A 26,815-nucleotide genomic window follows, 5' to 3' on the forward strand; every position below is an offset into this window, starting at 1 on the left:
GACAGTAACAATTAAATCCATAAAATGAGCTGCCACCATGACAAGTCGAAAGATAACATTCCGAAAGGTCAACTTCTACGGATCAAGAAGAACTGCTCCAATCTGGAAAATAAGAAAGAGTAAGCTCTTATATTAAAAAAGAGATTCATGAAAAGAGGATTCAAGGAAGACGTACTGGATCAAAAATAGACGAAGTAAGAAGGAATGAAAGGAGAGAACTAACGAAGTATAAAGATAAAACTCTGACAAATGAGGAGATTATAAATGTCCCTATGATTATGGAATATAGTGCAAATAGACATAGTATTGAAAATATATTGAGAAAACACTGGTCTTTGTTAAGAGATGATGACGTTTTAAGAGAGAAGCTGCCCATACAACCAAGATTCATTTATAGAAAGACAAGTAATCTAAAAAACCAAACTAGCACTCAGTATACAGAAAAAAACCAAAATGTATGCTTACCTGATAAATGTATTTCTTTCTTGACACGGTGAGTCCACGGATCATCATCAATTACTGTTGGGAATATCACTCCTGGGCAGCAGGAGGAGCCAAAGAGCCCCACAGCAGAGCTGTTAAGTATCACTTCACTTCCCACAAACCCCAGTCATTCGACCGAAGGAAAAGGAGAGAAAGGAAATAACACAAGGTGCAGAGGTGCCTGAGGTTTATATAAAAACCCTGTCTAAAAAAAGGGAGGGTCATGGACTCACTGTGTCAAAAAATTAATACATTTATCAGTTAAGCATCAATTTTGTTTTCTTTCTAATGACACAGTGAGTCCACGGATCACCATCAATTACTGTTGGGAATCAATACCCAAGCTAGAGGACACAGATGATACGGTAGGGACAAGACAGGTAATCTAAACAGAAGGTACTACTGCTTGAAAAACCTTTCTCCCAAAAGAAGCCCCACCTGAGGCAATATCAAATTAATAAAAGTTAAAAAAACTTTTCCAGAGAGGTCTCATTTTTGAAGGCCTGAAAAAATACACCGCCCCAGTGGAGATGCTGAAATACTCTCAGGAGGCTGCTGTTCAGCAGGCTTATAAGCTCTATGATTAACACTTCACAACCAGAGAAGAAAGTGGAAGGAATTTTCCAGCAATTATGTTTATCCAGAAAAACAAAATAAAGCAGAAGACTGACAAAAGTCCTAATATTGTAGGTAAAATGATTAGGCCCGCACAACATCTAGGATGTGTAACAGTCGATCTTCATGAAGAGAAGGATAGGACAGGAAAAGGGAACAACAATCTCCTTTCTGTCCATAAGGACCCTAGAAGAAAACCAAACTTGGTACAGAGAACTACCTTATCTAACAGTAAACACGAGATAAGGAGAACCACACTGCCACACTGAGAATCTGGAACTCTCTTAGCAGAAGAAAGAGATCTATGGGCCGCATAATCCCATGTAGAAAAACCCTTAAGAACAACGATAAAGCTTCAAGGAGGAGCAACTGACTTAAACACAGGCCTGATACTGACCAGGACCTGATAAGGATTGTACATCCGGCCCCTCCGCCAGATGCTAGGGTAAGAAAAGTTCATAGCCACAGCTGGATTTGAACTCTTGACTCTTGACTTTCAGCTTTCAAAGCAGCAAAGTTCACCACTAAGTCATCGTAGGACACCATCCGCCTAATGGAATTATCTGGAATCTGACCCTTGAGGGTACTAAGAGATAACTCCTTAAAATGTGCTTCAGAGATTACTTAACACAAAAGTATGAATGTATTGGTTACTTGCAAGTGTGGCCAATCACCCTCAAAGGTCTCACGGCGCTGCTTATTTTATCGACCTCGGAAGGATGAAAGGTTGAGTGGACCTTGCCGGGCATGAACCTGCAACCCTTGGGCTGCTACAGAGCTCAGCCACAGTGCCTTAGCAAGCTGAGCTAACTGCCCGGCTATATTAAGATACAAACATTCAATCTCCAAATCGTCAGCTTCAGAGAATGAAAATTTGGATGACATTTTGAGACGACATCTACACTAGATCCGCCTAAAAATCTTGCAATGCCACTCAGGAGCAACTAGAAAAACCAATACTCTCTTCCCCTTGATCTGAACGAAGACTCATGGAAGGAGAATAACCCTAGAAAAAGGATAAGTCCACCTGAAGTTCCAATGAACTGCCAGAATATCTATCAGAAAGGCGTGAAGATCTCTTGACCTCAACCAAATTAGGAAACTTGGTGTTTTGACAAAACGCCATCAGAACCAATTCTGGTAAGCCCCAATTGGTTGTTAACCTGAAGAACACCTCTGGATGGAGGTCCCACTCACCGAGATGGGAAGTCCAACTGAACAGAAACACCTCTTCCCAGATGTCCACTCCAAAAAAGTGGATGGCCGATAGACAGAAACTGTGAGCACCTACCCACAGAAAAAATCTGAAACACTTCCTACATGACTAAGGAACTTAGAAAATTATATAAGCCACAGAGGCTATAAAGTCTCAAGGCGCTGCTCAGACTAGAACCTGCTAAACTGGGCTTGGACACAGAGGCCAAAACATCAGAGCATTGTAACTCTCTCACAATTTCCAAATTATTAAAGGGAGAGCAGTCTCATGGGAACAACGTCCCTGCACCTTCAACGAGTCCCAGAGTCCTTCCAGCCCAGCAGGCTGGTGTTCACAATCACAAACAACCAGGAAGGTCTCTGAAACATGAGTGCTGAGACTGAGATTCCTGAAAAACCACCACGGGAAGAGACTCTTGTTGTCTATATCTATTCCCAGAGACATCTGAATATTCCCCATTCCTCTGACTAAGCATGCCCAATTGCAGAGCTCTAAAACTAAATACAACAATGGATGATGTCCATGGGCACCCCATCATACCAATTGTTTCAATACACTGAACCAAAGCAGCCGAACAGTAGACTGAAGAGAACAGGACTGGCTTTTCTGTCAGAAGGATGTGCATTGATAGGAAAACAATTATAGTCACTACGCAGACTACCATGTAGCTGAGATAAGGGACTTCATTCCCAGCTCCACTTCCAAATGTGAGCAAGATAAAAGAAAGCTCCGAATTAGATTTTGTTTGAAGGATGGCATCTAACCAAAAGGTCAACCAGGCAGGCCACCACTGCAATCCCAGAACCATTGTTAGAAAACTCAGGAAGCTGGGGCAAAGCCATTGTTGAACCACAAATTGAAAAAGTTTAAACAGAAAGAAAAATTCTAAGAAGAACCCTTTAATGGGAACCTGAGAGTACGCATCCTTTAGGTCTAAGGTCATTATAAACTGACCCTCTGCACCAAGGAAGAATGGAGCGAATAGTTTCCATCTTGAAGGACAGTACTCAAAGAAACTGTTTAGACAATTCAGTTCTAAATTAGGACAAAAAGTTCCCTCTGTAACCACGAACAGAATGGAAAATAAACAAATCCCTGTTCCAGAACTGGACCATCACTCCCAGGGAGGAAGACCCTGAATACATTACAAGAACGCATCTTCTTATCTGATTACAGATAATCCTAAGAGGTAAATCCTGCCCCTGGGAGGAAGGGGTTGAATTCCAAATCAAAACCCTGGAATACTATATCAACAGCCCCTTTAGAGATCTAGGACCTTTCATATCCAGGCAATACAAAAACTGAGATAGATTGACCCCCATAGGATCCGATCCTGGCTCAGGGTAAACCCTACCTGCTGAATGAGATTTAACTGAGGATTTCTTTAATGAAATACAACATTAGCGACAGAAAGAAAAAATTGGCCTTTCACTGGAATCAGACCAGGCGTCGTACCAAAGGATGCCGCACATGTCCATAAAAGGTCTCCATCCTGAAGGAGCATCTCTTTATTAGAATAATAGAAGCTCCTACAACCTTAAGTACCATGCTGATAATTAAAGGAGATAGTTTAATACAGACAGGAGATGGGGAATAAGGAATCCTTGACTTCTCCCATACCTGAGAAATTCTCCTAGCACAATCGAGAACAGGGATAATCTTTACCAATGAAACCTAGTGTATATAAAAAATACTAGATTCTTGAGGAGTGACAATGATCAAAGAGTCACAGTCTACAAAGAAGCCAACCCCTCTTAAATAATACTAAAGGGTATACAGGGTTGACTCTGGATAAAACTACTTCAGCACCAGATGAAGGAATTATACTGTCCGAATCAGAGAATTAACCCTCAAAGGCTACCGACTATCCTCCTTATTAGACTATAAGAAAGGCAATATGTATAGTAGTAAGCGAACAGCAACCTTACTATCTGATTTATTAAATTTCCTCTAACGATTTCCCTTTAATATAGGGAAAAAACAGATAATGCCACAGATACCAGAAGACACCTGGGCAGCAAATCTGCAACACATAACTCTTCCAGGAGAGTGAGAGGAACTGCAGGGCACTGCATGTGACACCATAAAAAAGGTACTTGGGACATTTGAGGAGAAGCTGTGGCATTAACCTGAACAGCATCATCCAGGGAGACATGAGGCTAAAATAATTTTGAAAATAATTATTTAAAAATATTTAAAATTATATTTATAGACTTGCTGGATCATAAATATACACAGTCCAAAGAATTCAGCAGCACTCACCACTATGTAGAAAATTCCATCTTTATTGGGATATTTCGAAGTAAAAAAGACAACGTTTCGGACCTCTAGTCCTTAGACATGACTAAGGACTAGAGGTCCGAAACGTTGTCTTTTTTACTTCGAAATATCCCAATAAAGATGGAATTTTCTACATAGTGGTGAGTGCTGCTGAATTCTTTGGACTGTGTTACTATTTTAAGGGTTTTGTGTGGTACCCTTACAGCTTGCACCACCTTGTTATCTCAGTGCTGTACCATTTGGACTGTGGATCATAAATATACTTAGGAACAGATCTCTGTTACATGTTTAGCAAAAAAATCTTAATAGGAATTATGATATTTTTTGCTTATGTGAAAGGCTCTAACATAAACAAGATATATGTATGAGACCTATGAAACAATAAAAAAAATTGCAATCAATTACCATATCAGAGTAAAGATAAATTCTTTCCATTTGTTCAATACAAACTCTTTTCCCTTGTTATTCACAGAAAGCAAGATGTTAAATATAGGAGACAGTGTTCCATCGCTGTAACTTACACATTTTAAACCCAAATGTTCAATCAGCATTGCCATAGCTTACCGAGCTATAAATAGATACTGAGCTCAAAAGATAAAGAGTCAATACAAGCTCCATTGTATAATTACTGAGGAGAACCTGATTATGGAGCTAAGAACATAAATCTAATTGACACTGTATCACAACACTACCAATTGCTTGGAAAAGAAAATGCCGCTCTCGGTCAGATAACGAGGCGGAGCCATCAAAAACTGCAATCCAATATGGTGTTTCTCCTACCCGAGAAGAAGGAGGTGGGACCACTGAAACGACATGGAGATGAAATGCGCAAACATTGCGCTTCCTCCTGCTATACAAAAGCAATATTACAGCCTTATATGTCTTAAAGTTCAATACACTCTGAACTAGGTACAGATATAAGTAAAATAAATAACATGCATCGCATCACATCGCGTCCTAAATGAGCGGAATAGGATACCTCAACTCAGCGACATTGCTTCTCATAAGGCAATGTGTTTCCAGCTATGCAGCTCCTTAGAAATGGTGCCCTATGCTCTCTAAAATCAAACAAAAATCAGATTTAAAACCCAAGTTGGTTAACCCCTTCCTTACTATGAAGGTGATTAACCCCTAAACTCCAAGTCTTTTGTTAATGTGCCTGCATACTGCTTAAGTATCCCTCAGGATTTGTCCCACTAACAGCAGAGGGCTCTTTAACCCCTTCAGTGCCAGCCTTCTAGCCCCAGAAGAACAAAAGGCACTTACCTGCATTCTAGCCTTCCGGCAGTCAGACGACTCACAAAGTCTGAGAGGATGCCATTCCTCACAGGGACCTGTGTAAAAAGAAAGACAAATAAACTTACTCAGGCTTTCTATACCAGGGCAGCAACATGTTAGGAAAATGCAGCAAAGCACACTTTTCAAGTTCCTAACTGCTTTAAAGCTACCACAGCCCTGCTGAAGAGACCAACGTGGAGTACAGCTGCACCCAAATTGTGATGGACGATCAGGACAATCCTGCACTGACTTCAAAATAAAAAAATCTTGATAGAAGAATCTTAAACAGGACACCTAATTATTTCACGTCCTCCTTGCACTAAAGGCAAAGAGAATGGCAGGGGTTTGTTGGATGGGAAGTGATACTTAACTACTCTGCTGTGGTGCTCTTTGCCTCCTCCTGTTGGCCAGGAGTGATATTCCCAACAGTAATTGATGATGATCCGTGGACTCACCTTGTCATTAGAAATAAATATACAACTGGTAATAAAAGATGTCTTTGGAGAAAAGATCAAGGGCTTCTTTCTGTGCCACAGGTGCAAAGCGTGCAAATGTGGCAAAAAAAACGGATAACTTCCAGTCCTATTACACGAAAGAGGAATATAAAATTAAAGACCTCAAAAGATGTCAGGACAAAGGGGTTATATATTTGATGCAATGCACATGCAGACTCCAATATGTAGGGCACCCTTGAAAGATAGAATAAGGGAACACCTTCTGCTCATTGATAAGCTGAATATGGAGACAGCACTGTATAGACACTTCTCAACAAAACATAGGGGCAACATCAAAGATTTAAACTTTATTGGAATTCAGGAAGTTAGGAAAGACTGGAGAGGTGGTAATTACGAGAAAAAACTGCTCACGACTGAATCGAAATGGATCTTCTACCTGGATTGTCTGTATCCAAAAGGCTTCAACAATAAAGAGGACTTGATACATCTCCTTAACGTAAATGTTTAAGCAATACATTTAAAAGAGGGACACATACCAGATACCCTATGTTCACATGTTTTTTCTTACTAGTCCTCATAGAGAAGTTTGGGTTCCTCTTTCTAATGATAGGAGATAGTTCAATAGGTGTAAAAAAGAAGGGAACAGTTCTATCTAAATATACTTCTCTAACATATCCCATAAATAACACAGAAGAGGGACACAACCTAACTTGTTGTCTGGTAAGACATTTTATAGATTATATACAGGACACATTTCCCAAAAAGGTCATGTATACTAAACAGAGATTAATTTAAGGAGGGCCTATCCCCCTACCTGTGAAGAATCCAGCCATACCATACTTCTAGACATATATCAGCTAGATTTGTCGTTCTCTGTTCCATTAGTCGAAACTAACTCTCTTGGTATATATGTATAGATATGCTAGACGTCCTTACGTCAAAAAACAGTAATGGCCAGTACACTAGAATCAGTTCCCCAGTCATGTAATAGATAAAACATAATCCGCTATATTGACCTCTAAATATATCACCATCACACTGATGTCAGATCTTTTGGAATAAATATCTAGGATTACAGCTATAACAATAAGACAGACTTTAGCTTGCTCTCCTTTCAATATAATATCTATCTGCTATTCATTATATGACATTAAATATTCATACCTGAATATTTGAGCTATAGCTCAGTGAACAAACAACAACAATTTGATTTTAGTGAATATGTACCTATAAATCCCTTTGATATAAAAAAACTAGCACTCCTCTCCCCTTAACGTTTTTAATGAATGACAGATATGAACCTACAGATCTGTCAAGCTCTTATCTCAGATCATCTAAACACTTAGCGCCATAAAGGGTCTCAGAACCATTCTCTACCCCCATTCTCTATTTGCTCTCACTAAAATGCAGGTCACCATAACCTTCATACCTAGCTGTGCACTTATCACAAGGACTCTCATTATGAGGCTTCCATGCTATAACTCTACACATAAGCACTAAAATCTATTGTAGATTTACAGTTTCCTCCTTATACCGTATACTTATCAGGATATCGAATAGCCAAAGGTATCATTTGAGTCACTCTCAGTTGATTTTAGGTCTTCAGAATTCTATGTATTCTATTACTCTATTAGATATTTTGAGTATATTTATTATAACATTAGCCTTATGCAACTGTTGGTATACCTCCATACGATTGTTGCTAGATTGTACTATAATTCTGGATCTAAATAGATCCCTGACATATGGGCCATAGATCAGTCCACTTTAAAGAGCTATGTTATAAATATAGAAATGTTTGTCATATTCACTACCCACCAGATGCCATAGGAAACAGCTGTTAGACATGTGAGCTGTCAACTCTAGTAAATATTATTATACCCAATCACCGCAATCTCACAAGATAGCGGATATGTTGTCACAACCAATCAGATACGATAAAGAGTGGCAATAATAAATGCTGACATCTATGGTAAAAACACTCAAAGTATGCTATAAAAAGTTAGAAGAAGCCTGATAACTACAAGATAAATCGAAATTGAACTGAGGTGAATCATCTCTCTTATTACGATATACACCCATAATTCAATATTAAAAGCACAGCGAATGTGATGTCCCATCCAATCAGATGCGAGAGATAGCAGCAATCAGAAATACAGACAATTATGTTATAAACACTTGGAATAAACATGGGAAATAATTAGCCAAGCGTAATCGAGTTAAGAAAAATCTGCTAATAACAGTATAATTTTACCACTGGTAAAACTTCTCCACCAAACGTGACTTCCGGTTTTTAGTTGGCGCCCAAACAATGCAATTAAGGCATTAAGAGATCAGTATATAAGGCTACCAGTCACACACAGTTTTCAGTCTTGAGAAAGGCCTGTATAGGTAGCCCAAAACGCGTTAACTTAATAATGGTAAGCCTATTTCTAATATTAAAATTATAGAAACAACCTGCACTTTTGCATTTTATCTTTCACAGGAGATCCCAGGGAATTTTTAAAGAACTTCTTCAGACTTCTGGGACATCAGAGGCATAACAAGTATTCTTACAAACACTTTGATACATTTTTGCACTTTTATCATTTGAGACACTATTGGTCCATTTACTCTTGATTTTTGGATTTTCGTTTTTTTATTTCGATTTTTTTTTGTCTTTTGTGTACACAACACCTGTATTTTTCAATTAAATTTCAATTTTCCACTAAGATTGAGACTTTCTAATTATTTTTTGGGCACAATTATTAATTATTTTTTGGGCACAAATGATCTTTTTGTTCACCAACTCAATTTTTGAAGTGTGAAGATTCACCCTGTCACACCACACCACGCTGCAACTTAGGTGTCAAGTGAATGCTGTTTTTATTTGTTTTTATTTGCATTCTTTAGGACAGGTACCCCCAGTCAGATAGGCTTGTCTCCTTCAGTCAGATAGAATCACCATATTGATTTTATGCCGCACTGATTATATGATTGTATGTTTTATTGACTTTTTATCTTATGTTTAATAGACACATGGATCCATGCTTTTTATTTTAATTTTAATTGTTGTATTAAATTGAATCATATTCTACTTTAAGCATCTATTTGAAGTAATTTGTGTATGAGCTCTTGAAGCATCTAATTCAAGCTACTTATGTATGCTCTCTTTAAATTATAGCATATCATAGTCACCTTAGTCTTCACACTTTAGGCGCTCTGAAAACCACCCCTCACTTTTGAGACCTTATAACTTATTTGTGCTATTTTTTAAATTATTTTTTATTAGCTAGTGTTATTATGAGTGTAATTGTACTTTGTAGTGTATATGTTCATGTGTTTTGTGACAATGTTTTGTTTAACCAGAGCTCTGAGGATGCAGTAATCATTCTAGAGAAAATCGTGATTGCACTCACGTGTTCGTGTTTACTTTCAACTTGTAATATGAGTGATCAATCTGACACCTGAAAACACCCGGGATAAGCACCTTTTTGCTCACGAATAACTGTTAGCTTGCCACTCGTAACCTGGCCCTTCAGACTATTTTTGTACAGTTTGGGGGTAAAAGGACAGTAGAATTTAATAATTGACAAATGCACAATAAAAAGAGAATAATATAGCACTTAAAATTTAAAGTGAATAGAAGAAAAATGTCAAAGTTAATTCAGTATTCCCTTCCCATGTATCATGTTACAGTCAAAAGCCAATCACAAAATGCATATACTTATTTACAGTGCACATCTCATTTATCAGCCAATCAGATTGAAGTTCAATCCGATTGGCTGATCCAATCAGCCAATCAGATTGAGCTTGCATTCTATTGGCTGATCGGAACAGTCAATTAGATTTCTCCTACCTTAATTCCGATTGGCTGATAGAATCCTATCAGCCAATCCTAATTCGAGGGACGCCATCTTGGATGACATCACTTAAAGGAACCGTCATTCGTCGTTAGTCCGTCGGTAGAAGAGGATGGCTCCGCGTCGGCTCGTCTGAAGATGGCTCCGCTCTCCTCCGGATGGATGAAGATTGAAGACGCCGCCTGGATGAAGACTTCAATCGGATGGAAGACTTCTTCAGCGCCTCTTGGATGATGACTTCTATCGTATGGAAGACTTCTTCAGCGCCCCTTGGATGATGACTTCGGCCACTGCGGATGTCCTCTTCTGTTCCATCGGTGGTCGGCTGGCTGAAGACGGCTAAAGGTAGGATGATCTTCAGGGGGGTAGTGTTAGGTTTATTTAAGGGGGGTTTGGGTTAGAGTAGGGGTGTGTGGGTGGTGGGTTTTAATGTTGGGGGAGGTTGTATTTTTATTTTACAGGCTAAAGAGCTGATTTCTTTGGGGCATGCCCCGCAAAAGGCCCTTTTAAGGGCTGTTAAGGTAATAGAGCTGTAAACTTTTTAATTTAGAATAGGGTAGGGCATTTTTTTATTTTGGGGGGCTTTGTTATTTTATTAGGGGGCTTAGATTAGGTGTAAGAAGCTTAAAGTTGTTGTAATATTTTTTAAATGTTTGTAACTTATTTATTTTATTTTTTGTAACTAAGTTTTTTTATTTTTTGTACTTTAGTTAGTTTATTTAATTGTATTTAATTGTAGTTATTTGTAGCTAATTTATTTAATTAATTAATTTAATGATAGTGTAGTGTTAGGTTTAATTGTAACTTAGGTTAGGATTTATTTTACAGGTAATTTTGTATTTCTTTTAGCTAGGTAGTTATTTAATAGTTAATAACTATTTAATAACTATTCTAACTAGCTAAAATAAATACAAAGTTACCTGTAAAATAAATATAAATCCTAAAATAGTTACAATGTAATTATTAATTACATTGTAGCTATCTTAGGGTTTATTTTACAGGTAAGTATTTAGTTTTAAATAGGAATAATTTATTTAATGATAGTGTAGTGTTAGGTGTAATTGTAACTTAGGTTAGTTTTTATTTTACAGGTAAATTTCTCTTTATTTTAACTAGGTAGCTATTAAATAGTTAATAACTATTTAATAGCTATTGTACCTAGTTAAAATAAATTGAAATTTGCCTGTAAAATAAAAATAAATCCTAAGATAGCTACAATATAATTATTATTTATATTGTAGCTATATTAGGGTTTATTTTAAAGTTAAGTATTTAGTTTTAAATAGGATTAATTTAGTTGATAAGAGTGATAATATTTAGATGTATTTAATTAATATTTAAGTTAGGGGGGTGTTAGCGTTAGGGTTAGAAAAGGTTTAGGGGTTAATAATTTTATTATAGTGGCGGCATTGTAGGGGAGGGCAGGATAGGGGTTAATAAATGTATTTTAGGTGGCGGCGGTGTAGGGGGGCAGGATAGGGGTTAATAAATGTATTATAGGTGGTGGCGGTGTAGGGGGGGCAGGATAGAGGTTAATAAATTTATTATAGTGGCGGCTGTGTAGGGGGGCAGGATAGGGGTTAATAGGTATTATGTAGGTGGCGGCAGGGTCCGGGAGTGGCGGTTTAGGGGTTAACATATTTATTATAGTGGCGGCAGGGTCCGGGAGCGGCAGTTTAGGGGTTAACATATTTATTATAGTGGCAGCGGGGTCCGGGAGCAGCGGTTTAGGGGTTAACATATTTATTATAGTGGCGGCGGGGTCCGGGAGTGGCGGTTTAGGGGTTAATCAGTTTATTAGAGTGGCGTGGGCTCCGGGAGCAGCGGTTTAGGGAGTAATGCATTTATTTAGTTGCGGCAGTGTAGGGGGGGGACAGATTAGGGGTGTTTAGACTCGGGGTACATGTTAGGGTGTTAGGTGTAGACAGCTCCCATAGGAATCAATGGGATGTCGGGAAGCAGCGAACATGAACTTTCGCTATGGTCAGACTCCCATTGATTCCTATGGGATCTGCCTCTTCCAGGGTGGCGGATTGGATATGGTTAAAAACTGAAAGAATCTCCAGCTTAAATATCTTAAAAACATAGATCACAATGCGGTGGCGTAAATATTCTAATACTTTCTAAATAAAAGCCTATATTTCAATACCATTAGATTCTCAACATTCATTGTATTTAAAAGTAACTTGTAACATGCAACATGCAGATACAAGGTTTTAATAATGTGTTGTTTAAATGTCCAGACGTGAGTTTATTATACAATGATATTTTGTATCTGTCCCAACAATGTCTATAAAATATAAAGGGAGGAAAAATATCCCACAATCTTTCGGCTAGATTACGAGTTGTGCATTAAGGTAAAAAAGCAGCATTAACAGGTCCTAACGCTGCTTTTTTACGCCCACTGGAGTGTTGCAGGTATAGGTGTACCGCACACTTTTTTGGCCTTACCGCAAATCAACTTACGTAAATTTCATAAAGACTTTTTTCTATGGGACTTCCATAGCGCCAGTATTACGAGTTTTTCCTGGGAGGCCAAAAAGTGAGCGGTACACCCTCTACCGTCAAGATTCCTAATGCATTTTAAAGTCAGTAGTTATGAGTTAAACGCTACAAAGGTGTAGCATAAAACTCATAACTAAAGTGCTAAAAAGTACACTAACACCCATAAACTACCTATTAACCCCTAAACCGAAGCCCTCCCGCATCGCAAACACTATAATAACATTTTTAACCCCTAATCTGCTGCTGCGGACATCGCCGCCACTAGAATAAACATACTAACCCCTAAACTGCCGCACTCCCGCCTTGCAAACACTAGTTAAATATTATTAACCCCTAATGTGCTGTCCCTAACATCGCTGCCACCTACCTACATTTATTAACCTCTAATCTGCCGCTCCGGACATCACCGCCACCTACATTATACTTATTAACCCCTAATTTGCTGCCCCCAACATCGCTGACACCTACATTATATTTATTAACTCCTAATCTGCCACCCTCAATGTCGCCGCAACCTGCCTACACTTATTAACTCCTAATATGCCGCCCCCAACGTTGCCGCCACTATATTAAATGTATTAACCCCTAAATCTAAGTCTAACCCTAACCCTAACACTCCCTAACTTAAATATAATTTAAATAAATCTAAATAAAATTCCTATCATTACCTAAATTAATACTATTTAAAACTAAATACTTACCTATAAAATAAACCCTAAGCTAGCTACAATATAACTAATAGTTACATTCTAGCTAGCTTAGGGTTTATTTTTATTTTAAAGGCAAGTTTGTATTTATTTTAACTAGGTAGAATAGTTACTAAATAGTTATTAACTATTTAATAACTGCCTAGCTAAAATAAATACAAATTGACCTGTAAAATAAAACCTAACCTATGTTACAATAACACCTAACACTACACTACAATTAAATACATTCCCTACATTAAATACAATTAAGTAAATTAAATAAAATTAGCTAAATTACAAAAAAACACTAAATTACAGAAAATAAAAAACAAATTACAAGATCTTTAAACTAATTACACCTAATCTAATAGCCCTATCAAAATAAAAAAGCCCACCCAAAATAAAAAAAAACCCTAGCCCAAACTAAACTACCAATAGACCTTAAAAGGGCCTTTTACGGGGCATTGCCCCAAAGAAATCAGCTCTTTTACCTGTAAAAAAAAATACAAACAAACCCCCCCAACAGTAAAACCCACCACCCACACAACCAACCCCCCAAATAAAAGCCTAACTAAAAAAACCTAAGCTCCCCATTGCCCTGAAAAGGGCATTTGGATGGGCATTGCCCTTAAAAGGGCATTTAGCTCTATTGCTGCCCAAAGCCCTAACCTAAAAATAAAACCCACCCAATACACCCTTAAAAAATCCTAACACTAACCTCCGCAGATTCACTTACCGGGAGAAGTCTTCATTCAAGCAGCAAGATGTCCTCAACAAAGCCGGCAGAAGTGGTCCTCCAGACGGGCAGAAGTGGTCCTCCAGATGGGCAGAAGTCTTCATCCAGACAGCATCTTCTATCTTCATCCATCCGGCGCGGAGTATTCTCTTCCAAGGACGTATTCTTGATGAATGAAGGTACCTTTAAATTATGTCATCCAAGATGGCATCCCTTAGATTCTGATTGGCTGATAGAATTCTATCAGCCATTTGGAATTAAGGTAGAAAAAATCTGATTGGCTGATGAAATCAACCAATAGGATTGAGCTTGCATTCTACTGGCTGATTTGAACAGTCAATAGAATGCGAGCTCAATCCTATTGGCTGATTGGATCAGCCAATAGGAATGAAGTTCAATCCTATTGCATCAGCCAATAGGATTTTTTCAACCTTAATTCCGATTGGCTGATAGAATTCTATCAGCCAATTGGAATCTAAGGGACACCATCTTGGATGACGTCACTTAAAGGTACCGTCATTCCAGAAGAAGACGTCGGAAGAAGAGGATGTTCTGCACTGGATGTCTTGAAGATGGACCCGCTGGATGGGTGAACATAGAAGATGCCATCTGGATGCAGACTTCTGCCCGTCTGGAGGACCACTTCTGCCCGTCTGGAGGACCACTTCTGCTGGCTTCGTTGAGGACATTTTGCCGCTTGGATGAAGACTTCTCCCGGTAAGTGAATCTTCGGGAGTTAGTGTTAGGATAAGGGTGTATTGGGTGGGTTTTATTTTTAGGTTAGGGTATTGGGCAGCAATAGAACTAAATGCCCTTTTAAGAGCAATGCCCATCGAAATGCCCTTTCCAGGGCAATGGGGAGCTTAGGTTTTTTTAGTTAGGATTTTATTTGGGGGGTTGGTTGTGTGGGTGGTGGGTTTTACTGTTGGGGGGTTTGTTTGTATTATTTTTTACAGGTAAAAGAACTGATTTCTTTGCGGCAATGCCCCACAAAAGGCCCTTTTAAGGGCTATTGATAGTTTAGTTTATTTTTTTTTATTTTGGGTGGGCTTTTTTATTTTGATAGGGCTATTAGATTAGGTGTAATTAATTTAAAGATCTTGTCATTTGTTTTTTATTTTCTGTAATTTAGTGGGGGGGGGTTGTGTAATTTAGATAATTTTATTTAATGTATTTAATTGTATTTAATGTAGGGAATTTATTTCATGGTAGTGTAGTGTTAGGTGTTATTGTAACGTAGGTTAGGTTTTATTTTACAGGTCAATTTGTATTTATTTTAGCTAGATAGTTATTAAATAGTTAATATTTAGATTTATTTAAATTATATTTGTTAGGGGGTATTAGGGTTAGGGTTAGACTTAGATTTAGGAGTTAATACAATTAATATAGTGGCGGCAACGTTGGGGGCAGCAGATTAGGGGTTAATAAGTATAATGTAGGTGGCGGCGATGTCTGGAGCAGCAGATTAAGCGTTAATAAGTATAATTGTAGGTGGCAGCGACGTTGGGGGTGGCAGATTAGGGGTTAATAAATATAATGTAGGTGTCGGCAATGTTGGGGGCAGCAGATTAGGGGTTAATAAGTGTAAGATTAAGGGTGTTTAGACTCGGGGTTCATGTTAGAGTGTTAGGTGTAAACATAAATTTGGTTTTCCCATAGGAATGAATGGGGCTGCATTACTGAGTTTTACGCGGCTTTCTGGCAGGTGTTAGACTTTTTCTCAGCCGGCTCTCCCCATTGATGTCTATGGGGAAATCGTGCATGAGCACGTATAACCAGCTCACCGCTCACTTAAGCAGCGCTGGTATTGGAGTGCAGTGTGGAGCGCAATTTTGCTCTACGCTCACTTCTTGCCTGTTAATGTCTGCAGGTAAGTGAGTGGTGAGAATAAACTGCAAGTTAGCAATGCACCCCTGTTAACGCACAACTCGTAATCTAGGCGTTTGTTAGCTAACAGTATAATCCTCCTAGTGTAGCAAATTACGATTAATATGAATAGTAGTGGCTAGCCTATATCATACCTGGGTAATGATAGGAGTCTCTGTGTAAGATCCTAATGCACTGGAGAAAAATTCAACTTTGGCGTTTTAGGTGGAATCCAAAGCGTTTATCTGCAGTTATCCGAGATGGCAGTTTAGTTCCTTGGGGAAGAAATAGTGAGAGCTTACTGTGCAGGTGATCTTACCGCTTCCTTGTTATTCACTTTAGCTGCAGTCGTCCGGGATGGCAGATCAGTACCTGAGGTAAGAATGTTGTAGACCTATCATGCAGGTAGTCTAACCGCTTCCTCGTCTCTGTCTCACTCTGGCTCTCTCGTTCTGGATTCCAGTGGCGCCCTCTGATGACATCACAATTCTCCGAAATTTCACTTTTCAAAACTTACACAAGTTTCCTTTTGACGGTAATGTAATTAGATGATGATGTCCGTTTTCACCTCCTACTCTTAGTACAGTTCGTACATGGGGGAGAATAGATTTATTTCATGATCTGCAGGGGCATTTCTCCTTATAGGCAGATATTTGGAGAACAGGCTTCTTTTCACAGACACAGATCAGATCTACGTGTTTCACCCCACATTGGGCTTTATCAAAATGCTGTGTTAGTGTGGACAACCTCCTTAAGTAGGGTTTCTTTTAATTTCATTGGATAGCATCATTTTTTCGAAAATCTATTTGTGTATATAGGTTATTAAAGTGATAGAGTTCAATGTTCTTGGGTCTCATAACCTTTATACTAGGTATACAAACATAATGTTGGAACTTAGATACTACTGACAACTTAATAAAAAGTAACAAAAAATTAATATGAATCTTAAGTGGTTCTAATGGTGGGATTTCGATATAACAGATACAGATATTTGACTTAATGTAAATACCACAGATTTATTTGGAAGGTTCTATAATGGGAACATTACATACAATTTAAAAGATTCTAATAATCAAATATGAATAACATAGATTCAAATGTGAACATTAAGTGCTAAGGAATAAGTGCTGAAAATATGTGCTAAAAATATATTATGTGCTAAAAAGTATTATAGCTTATATCAGCCGTCTTGTACAACAGCTCTAGCAATGATTTGTATTCTGCTCAACATGGTGAATGTCATAAATAAAGAAGTGTCTTCTAAATTAATTTTCATAAATTAATTTTTAATTTTAACAGTGTTTTAATTCTATCCCTTATTAATTGGATAGCTATATGGTGATCAAATGATGTGTGACTGTGAAAAGTGAAACTTAAATAAGGAACATAAATTTAAAACATGGATTTACAAATTGACACCTGATAAAGAGGTGTTCGGGTTTTGTCTGGTATTAAAAATATTAATAATACAAAGAGATAACAAATTAAAACAAATTTGAAAAATGTTTTTAAAACTTTTTTAACAAGTGATAGTAAAGTATATGTTATATGTTCCTAAAAAAAGGGGATAAGTCTAGCTCTGAGTTGAGCACATTTGGGTAAATGGTGTCAAAATGATAAATGAACTCTGCTTCTTTTTTTTAAAAGATTATGTTAAAAAAAAAAAAAATCAGCAGATGTCAAGAACCGCAATATCTGTAACATACAGTAGAGAAGAACTGACTGAAACAACATTGTGTAAATCAATGGTAATGTTAAAATATCATGAAACTTTTCAATGTACTTTTAGTATTGAATGATTTGTTTAGCTAGATCCATGTAGTGCATTACAGCTTTGTAGCTGACTTTAACTATGTGCTTAACCCTTTTGCATGGATCAAACACATACTCATATTTTCTTTTTACACTATGTCCCATTAAAGGGATAGTAAAAACCTTGTAATTAAAAATACATTTCCGTTTTGATGGTGTGGAATGACATATCAGCCAAGTCTAACCAGTTTTATTTTTATTGCAATTGTTTTTCAATAGCCAAACTTCATCAACTATTTGTCTTAAATAGTGGAGCCAATCTGGGCTTCAGTCTGTAGACAACAAGACTAGCCACAGTCATAAGTTAGAATAAAGTACATTGATTTGCAGCTGTTATAAGTTAAATCAAACTAGAGGAATATATGTAGCAGGGTTAGCCTTGAAACATCAGCAGGGTGCATTTTAAGTTGTGAGCTTTAGAAAATACTCTATTTTTAGAGCTAAATTACACAAAAATAACTTTTGTGTGCAATATTTTTTTTTAAATATTTCTAGCGTATATCAAAATTGTGCTCAAGCGATTGCGTTTTCTTTCAACTCTTACTGCCAGCGGAAAGCCTGACGAGTGCAAACACCCTCAATAAACATCTTATCGCTTGTGTGCAAATGTTTGTACTCCACTTGTAATCTGACCCTAAGGATTCCATGTACAAAGCAGTGAAAGCTGCTCCAGAGCTCTTGCGGGGCAGGTTCGCATATGTGATCCTGCTTCCCACAATGTAAGAAGCAGCAGTCATCAAGAGAAATCACAGAGAGCTTGTTCGCTCTCTGTGCTTGACAGTCCCTTCACTCACATGATTGGTCGTGCGAATGAAGGGGTGGGCATTACACATTCTTCGGAATGTGTAATAATACATTCAGGCCAAGGAACAACAGATCCAATGCCCGTATACAGCGAAGGTGAGCGGACAGCTTCGCAAGTTGAGAAGCTGTCAGTCTGCTTTTTAATACATGGGGCCCTAAATATGTAATGTTTTTTAATGTTTTATTTTTGTTTTTCTAGGATTCTTCTCAAATGACAGCTGCTGCAGATTTCTTGGAGTCTCAAAGCAATGATGTAATCAATGATAACTATACTCTCAGCCTTGTGACATATGCTTTATCATTGGTTGGAAGGAGCAAAGCAAAAGAATGCTTAGTTATTTTAAATATGCGAGCGGAACGTAAAGGTAATTCTATATATTATCCTTAAAAATGTTGCACCTGTTTGTTTAGAAAATATAAAATGAATTTTGCTTTACACTTGTCACATTTTTTGGTGAATTATTGACTATGCTTCTCTTTGAATCATATTTAAAGAGATACTAAACCCAATTTTTTTCTTTCATGATTCAGATAGATCTTCCTTTTTTTAGCAACTTTCTAATTTAATCCTGTTATCAAATTGTATTCATTCTTTTGCTATCTTTATTTAAAAAGCATAAATGCAATGCTTGGGAGACGGACCATTTTTGGTTCAGTACCTGGGTTGCGCTTGCTGATTGGTAGCTAAATGTAGCCACCAAAAAGCAAGCGCTATCCAGGGTGCTGAACCTAAAATGGTCCGGATCCTAAGCTTTTCATTACTGCTTTTCAAATAAAGATAGCAAAATAACAAAGAAATATTGATAATAGAAGTAAATTAGAAAGTTGTTTAAAATTGCATGCTCTATCTGAATTATGAATGAAAAAATCTGGGTTTAGTATCCCTTTAACAAAGCGAGTTAAAATTAAGTGAATAAAGGAACTGAGTATAAATAAATTGCACATTATTCTATGATTCTATATTTTATTTATTTTTGTTCGTTATGTTGCTGTTCAAAAGTGCAGCTGAGGAAATGTTTTTAATCTGAGTAATTTGTCTCTCCAGATGATTTGTTGAGAACATGCATTTACTTTAAAGTGACATATTACTTTTAAAAAAATCATGCACATTAAAGACAAGCACTTAAAAATGGTAAAAAGGTTATGTAAATTATATTTATATAATATATAAGTGCTTGATGATGTGCTACTAAATCCTAAGACTCTGCTGCTCATTGGCTGACAGTGACAACACACCGAAAAAGTTACATTTATATAGGGATATCAATTTTTTATAAAACAAAGAACAGTTACACACTTTGATTAATTCTCTTAATTAAATGGAAACAGATTTTTTTCAGTATTTTCTGCCTTAAACCTTTTTCATTGAAAGGATATTGTTGGAATGTATATATATTTATTTAAAATCAATAAGAAAAAAATAATATATTCATAAAATAACTTACATGGCAGGAATCTAGTGCTCTTGTAAACATTCTTGCAAAACTGCTGCCATATAGTGCTCCAGAAATGGGAATGCTCCTAAGCATACATCCTTGCTTTTTAACGATAGATATTAAGACAATGAAGAAACATTATTATTATTATTATTTTTATCAGGTATTTGTAGAGCGCCAACAGATTCCGCAGCGCTGTAAATATAGTCGGTGTACAGGATAGCTTTTGTAGGGGTCAAGTGGGTAGAGGGCCCTGCCGAGAGTTTCACTCTTGTAGTCGGCTCTTATGAAGCGATCTGTAAACAGCTGGGCCCATAGGCTTACAATCTAAGGGGTTCATGGGGAAAGCAATGGCGTTAGGAAAGGTTAGTGTTGGTTGTATGCATCCCTGAATAGTAGAGTTTTTAGGGAGTGCTTGAAGCTGTTAAAACTAGGGGAGAGTCTTATGGAGCAAGGCAGGGAATTCCACAAGATGGGGGCCAGTCTGGAGAAGTCCTGTAAACGTGAATGTGAGGAAGTAACAAGAGAGGAGGAGAGGAGGAGATCATGAGCTGATCGAAGGGGACGGGAGGGAGAGTATCTAGAGACAAGTTCTGAGATGTAGGGGGGAGCAGTGCAGTTGGGAGCTTTATATGTAAGGGTGAGGATTTTATGTTTAATCCTAGAGGCAAGAGGAAGCCAGTGAAGGGATTGGCAGAGAGGTGCATTGATTATAGAAGTACATAAGAAAGTTGTTTAAAATTGCATGCTCTCTCAGAATCCTGAAAGAATATTTTCTTGGGTTTCATATCAATTAAATGTAACCCTATGTTTAACTTTGTTTTATAAAAACACTCTAATGTGTCCTATATTACGTTTTTAGATATATTATGTTATGATATTACATGACTCTAAAAATGATTTTTGTGTAATTATGTTAATATGACTTTTAACCAATGTGCTATTTTCATTTTGCAAACTGCCACAACAACTGAACTGGAATTATTAGTGATATCCTTAAAGGGACAGTCTACTGTCTACACCAGAATTTTTAGTGTTTAAAAAGATAGATCCCTTTATTACCCATTCCCTAGTTTTGCATAACCAACACGGTTATATTTATATACTTTTCACTTCTGTAATTACCTTGTACCTAAGCCTCTGTAGACTGCCCCATTATCTCAGTGCTTTTGACAGACATACAGTTTAGCCAATCAATGCAGGCTCCTAAATAACTCCATGGGAGTGAGCACAATGTTATCTATATGACACACATGAACTCGTACTGTGTAACTGTGAAACTTTTCCAAAATGCTCTGAGCTAAGGGGCAGTTTTCAACGGTCTAGAAATCAGTCAGTATTCAAAAATACCACCAAGGGAACAAAGCAAAGTTGATAATAAAAGTCAATTGGAAAGTTGTTTAAAATTGCATGCCCTATCTGAATCATGAAAGTTTAATTTTGACTAGACTGTCCCTTTAAGTCACTATTTGGAGCTGCACTTACAATGCCGTAACAACTGCGGATTTGTATAACCTGGAAAAAAAAAGTCATTGAGGACATAAACAATACAAAACTCTATGTTCTCATGTACAAATAAAGAGTCATTTGTTTCAACTGAGAACAGATGTAATATATTTTGTTTGGATATAGCAAAGATACAGTAAATGTTAAAAGTGGTATCTCACAAAGGAATGCAAAGAGCTGTAAAATGTAATCAATAGTTTTAACAGCTGAATGCAATTGACTAAGAATTGCAAATTTCCTTTAATTACCTCACAGAGTTTTATTAAATCCCTACACTAGCTGATGAGCTACTACCAGAAAATATTTCAGCATTTTCTCAAGAAATAGAAATCCTCACTAATTAGAGTTTTGAATATATGCCATGCCATATCTTTTTCTTTTTTTTTAAACTGCAATACATTGAAAAGTTGATAAAACAAATATCTATAAATATTTATTTTCTTCTTCCTAACTAATTACGCTGTACATTCCAATATGTCAGAAGTGTCATTGAAATATATCACATCAACTATTTCTAAGCCACTGCAGAAAAAAGACGATAAACACAAAAAGAAAAGAAAAAGCAACTAAAACCAACAGATATTTCATATGCTTTAAAATGTGTTTTTTCGAGTGAAGTTGATAGACTGTGATTTTGTAAGGTAGCAGATATCCTTAATTCAGAGTAATCAGCACACAAACACGTTTATTCAATAATTCAACAATTCAAAAATGTGTCAGAGATAATAAATATACATGTAATTAGCAGAGATAGGAAATGCTAGTATCATAGATACTAAATTAAATGTACTTAACTATAGTTAAAACTAGGATTTAATGGGGGGGGGGGGGGGCATGTCCAGGCTGCGGTCATGGCCAGCAGCAAAATTTATGGCTGTGCCTCATAATCTGAACATCCGCCATGAATCAACCCTTAATCTCACCATCTAACTATTGTATGTCTAGTTCCTAACTAAGGACATGTTTCTGCATTGGAAGATATTAAAATGAACAAACTTCACCAGCCCTATAAATCTAGATGCTTGGAGACCTTGACGGCCGCATTCGGAAGGCCTTCAACCCCCCGCCGCCAAACAGGGTAAATGGCACTACAGCTCATAAGATGCCTTCTCAATATTTTCTTGTATTACTCTCTGCAATTCCTAACAAAGAGGAGGATATGGAAGGTATTCATAGAAGTTCAGTTGGAGAGCTTAAAAGAATGTTCGAAGATTTACAGCAGTGGTTTAAGAATACTATGAGGGAAACACTGTTACCGAAGTTACCACCTAAAAATTCCACATTAGTTACTATATCAAGATCCATTCTTTTACCTTTCCTACCACCTGATGGATCTTCTCAGCTTTTTAGAACCTCATGTCACTTCGCCTAGTGAGGGAGACACTGGTGCCATGTCACTCCAGAGGTGGCGGGATCACAATTGTAAACACAAAGGAGATTCTGCCGACCTCGTCATTTTCAACTTCCACAAGTATGGACTTATTCGCTGAGACAGCAGTGCACCCAATTGTCATTCAGGCTCCTGGCTTTGACTTTTTTCATACAGAGGGATAATACCTACTGATGAACTTTTATTTACATTGCCATCTTCCTCCCGGCAACAGGAACAGTCATTTACCATCTTAGAGTTTTCTATCCCTACCTCAAAGAGATCACTTTGGACTCTAACTATCAGCTAGATTACAATTTAAGTGCAAATTAACACACCCGCTTGAGTGTTAATTGCACTAGAAGTAAGATTTTAGTGCTCATCGAGTTGCACTCATATTACAAGTTGAAAGTAAACTATTTTTGCACTAGCGGTAACCCAATGAGCGCAAAAATCTGAAGTTAGAATAACGTATGGACAGTCATGTATTCCTCCATAGAAGTCAATGGAGAAAATAAAGTGGAAAAATCCCACTTGTGCAAACCCGATAGTATATTCTCATTTGCGCTTACCCGGCATCAAAATATAAATATTTCACATTCCAATTTACTACACAGAATATGTTATTTTTATTCATAAATAAATATTTCACATATATCTGACCGTATTTTGGTAAAATATATATTTATACCTATCACACAAACACAATTGCATATTCTTATTTGTGCTAAACCAACATGAAAATATGCTAACCCGACATCAAAATAGGACTATTTCATATTCCAATGTTCTGCACATAGCAGAATATGTTATTTTTTATTCATAAATACATATTTCTAAATTTACCTATGGTATTTTGGTACAATATATATTTAGGAATATCTATTTAGAAATACTATTTAGAAATACATTGTAATGTATAATATTTACAGTAAATAAATAGTTAAAACCTTTAGTAAAATGAATATTGCACGAATATATTTTTACATGTGTTCTGTTCATCTACTTAATGGCAAAGGGCTCCAATACACTTATATATGTATATGTATCAGAGGTAATATGTCTATATATTACACGTATTTTGATGTGTTTTGTGTTTCTTTTCTGATTCGCAAAACAGTTAAGAAGAGCCCTGAAGTCACGGTAATCATTCTAGTGTAAATCGTGATTGCCCTCACGAGATCGAGTTTACTTTCAAATCATAATACGAGCGGTAAGCCTGTTGAGTGCAAACTTTCGCTATATACCCCTTATCACTCGGGCGCAAACTTTTGCACTCCACTCGTAATCTAGCCCTAAGTATAACGTTTTCCATAGCCTATTTCCCACTTCTTTTGCATACAAAGCAGTATAGGATGACATCACATATCATCATATTAGTAGCTTAGCACTGTACTTATGAAGTTAAAGTGAAGGTCAATTTTGATGAATTAGTGCCCGGTTTTTAACAATCCTATTAAAAACAAGGGCACTTTAATTCATCAAAATTGACATTTCACTTCTTTTCTTCAAAAACTTACCTTTTAATCCTGGTAGCCGCTCCAGCGATTCCTCCGGCCGTCGGAAGCCTCTGCAGACATCAGAAATTACGAATCCGGCTTCCTCCAATCACGGCTTCCCCCCCGGGGGAATCTTGGCCTGATGCAACGCAGCGATTGGAGGAAGCTGGATTCGTTATTTTAGACCTGCAAAGACGGCTTGCTACGGGTGGAGGAAGTGCTGGAGCGGCTGCCAGGATTAAAAGTAAGTTTTTGAAGAAAACGTGTGAAATGTCAATTTTGATGAATTAAAGTGCCCTTGTTTTTAATAGGATTATTAAAAATCGGGCACTAATTCATCAAAATTGACCTTCACTTTAACTACTTTGCTAATACCATAGCCTTAAACTACACTGTGACCAGTGTCCCCTCTAAGGCCAGTTATGTGTGTTGCCCAGTTGTGAAACAATTAATTAGGTAACTGCATCCTGCAATTAGATACAATGCAGACTGCAAGGTATGTTTATTTTATTAACTGTTTCACTGCTGGGCCACACACAAAAATGGCCTTAAAGAGAAAACTGTCTGTGACCTCTATTCAATACTGTAAGATTTGTAATATTATATTTTATGTCAGCTAAGTTGCTTGAGATTCATATTCTTGTTAGGATCAAAGTATTTCAATTTATTAGATTACACCAATATTTTAAAATATGGTTCTGATTAGAGTATTTGCCCAATTTTTACATAATTATAGTTTATTTTTAATCCATGATGCCTTATACATACTTGACATACATGTGAAATTTTACTTAATATTTGCTATGTTTGGTTTCATTTTTAGTATGACATGTCAGAAAAGTCACTTTATTGTCCTATTCCTGTAACTATTATTCTTGTTGCAACTGACTCCTAAGATCTGTATATTATTATTATAATCTCTTCCAACTGATGTTACATGTTTCCATTTATCAACCTTCAATGCTTTATCATTTGGTTTATATAAGTATTATGGAAATACCTCATACTAAGAATTTTGTTTTTGTTATTGATTGTATTTGATTTATGTATTCATGGGTCCAAAATCAACCACCAGGCCTCCTCCACAATCTTTAATTTACTTGTTCGCCATGAGCCCAAAAGTGACTCCCTGTTTCCTAGGAGGACAAATAATACTATTTCATTCTAATTCCAATTATATACAGGTGGAACTCGAAAAATTAGAATATTGTGCAAAAGTTCATTTATTTCACTAATGCAACTTAAAAGGTGAAACTAATATATGAGATAGACTCATTACATGCAAAGCAAGATAGTTCAAGCCGTGATTTGTCATAATTGTGATGATTATGGCTTACCGCTCATGAAAACACCAAATCCACAATCTCAGAAAATTAGAATATTACATGCAATCAACAACATAGAACAATATCGGACCTCTGAAAAGTATAAGCATGCATACTGTATGTACTCAGTACTTGGTTTGGGCTCCTTTTGCAGCAATTACTGCCTCAATACGGCATGGCATGGAAGCTATCAGCCTGTGGCACTGCTGAGGTGTTATAGAAGACCAGGATGCTTCAATAGCGACCTTCAGCTCTTCTGCATTGTTCGGTCTCATGTCTCTCATCTTTCTCTTGGCAATGCCCCATAGATTCTCTATGGGGTTCAGGTTAGGCAAATTTTCTGGCCAATAAAGCACAGTAATCCCACGGTCATTGAACCAGGTTTTGGTGCTTTTGGCGGTGTGGGTAGGTGCCAAGTCCTGATGGAAAATTAAGTCAGCACCCCCAGAGAGCTCGTCTGCGGAAGGAAGCATGAAGTGCTCCAAAATCACCTGGTAGATGGCTGCATTGACCCTGGACTTAATGAAGCACAGTGGACCAACACCAGCAGATGACATGGCTTCCCAAATCAACACAGACTGTGAAAACTTCACACTGGACTTCAAGAATCTTGCAGTGTGTGCCTCTCCATTCTTCCTCCATACTCTGGGTCCTTGGTTTCCAAATGAGATGCAACATTTGCTCTCATCAAAAAAGAGGAATTTGGACCACTAAGCAACAGACCAGGTCTGTTTTTCTTTAGGCCAGGTAAGATGCTTCTGACGTTGTTTGTTGTTCAGGAGTGGCTTGACAAGAGGAATACAACATTTGAAGCCCATGTCCAGGATCCGTCTGTGTGTGGTGGCTCTTGATGCACTGACTTCAGCCTCAGTCCACTCCTTGTGAAAGTCCCCAACACTTTTGAATGGCCTTTTCCTGACAATCCTCTTCAGGCTGCGGTCATCCCTGCTGCTTGTGCACCTTTTTCTTCCACACTTTTCCCTTCCACATAACTTTCTATTAATGTGCTTTGAGACAGCACTTTGGGAACATCCAACTTATTTTGCAATTACCTTTTGAGGCTTTCCCTCCTTATGGAGGGTGCCAATGATGGTTTTCT

General features: G+C 37.3%; 1 protein-coding gene across 1 annotated transcript in view; it reads left to right on the plus strand.

Moving 5' to 3' along the window:
* The window catches only part of CD109 (CD109 molecule), a 401,861-nt gene that overhangs the window by 336,696 nt on the left and 38,350 nt on the right, over positions 1-26,815 (plus strand). The window contains 1 exon segment of the mRNA XM_053710442.1: positions 18,781-18,946. Within this exon segment, the coding sequence (XP_053566417.1) occupies positions 18,781-18,946 (166 nt within the window).

The sequence above is a fragment of the Bombina bombina genome, chromosome 4 (assembly GCF_027579735.1).
Source record: "Bombina bombina isolate aBomBom1 chromosome 4, aBomBom1.pri, whole genome shotgun sequence".
Taxonomy (NCBI): domain Eukaryota; kingdom Metazoa; phylum Chordata; class Amphibia; order Anura; family Bombinatoridae; genus Bombina; species Bombina bombina.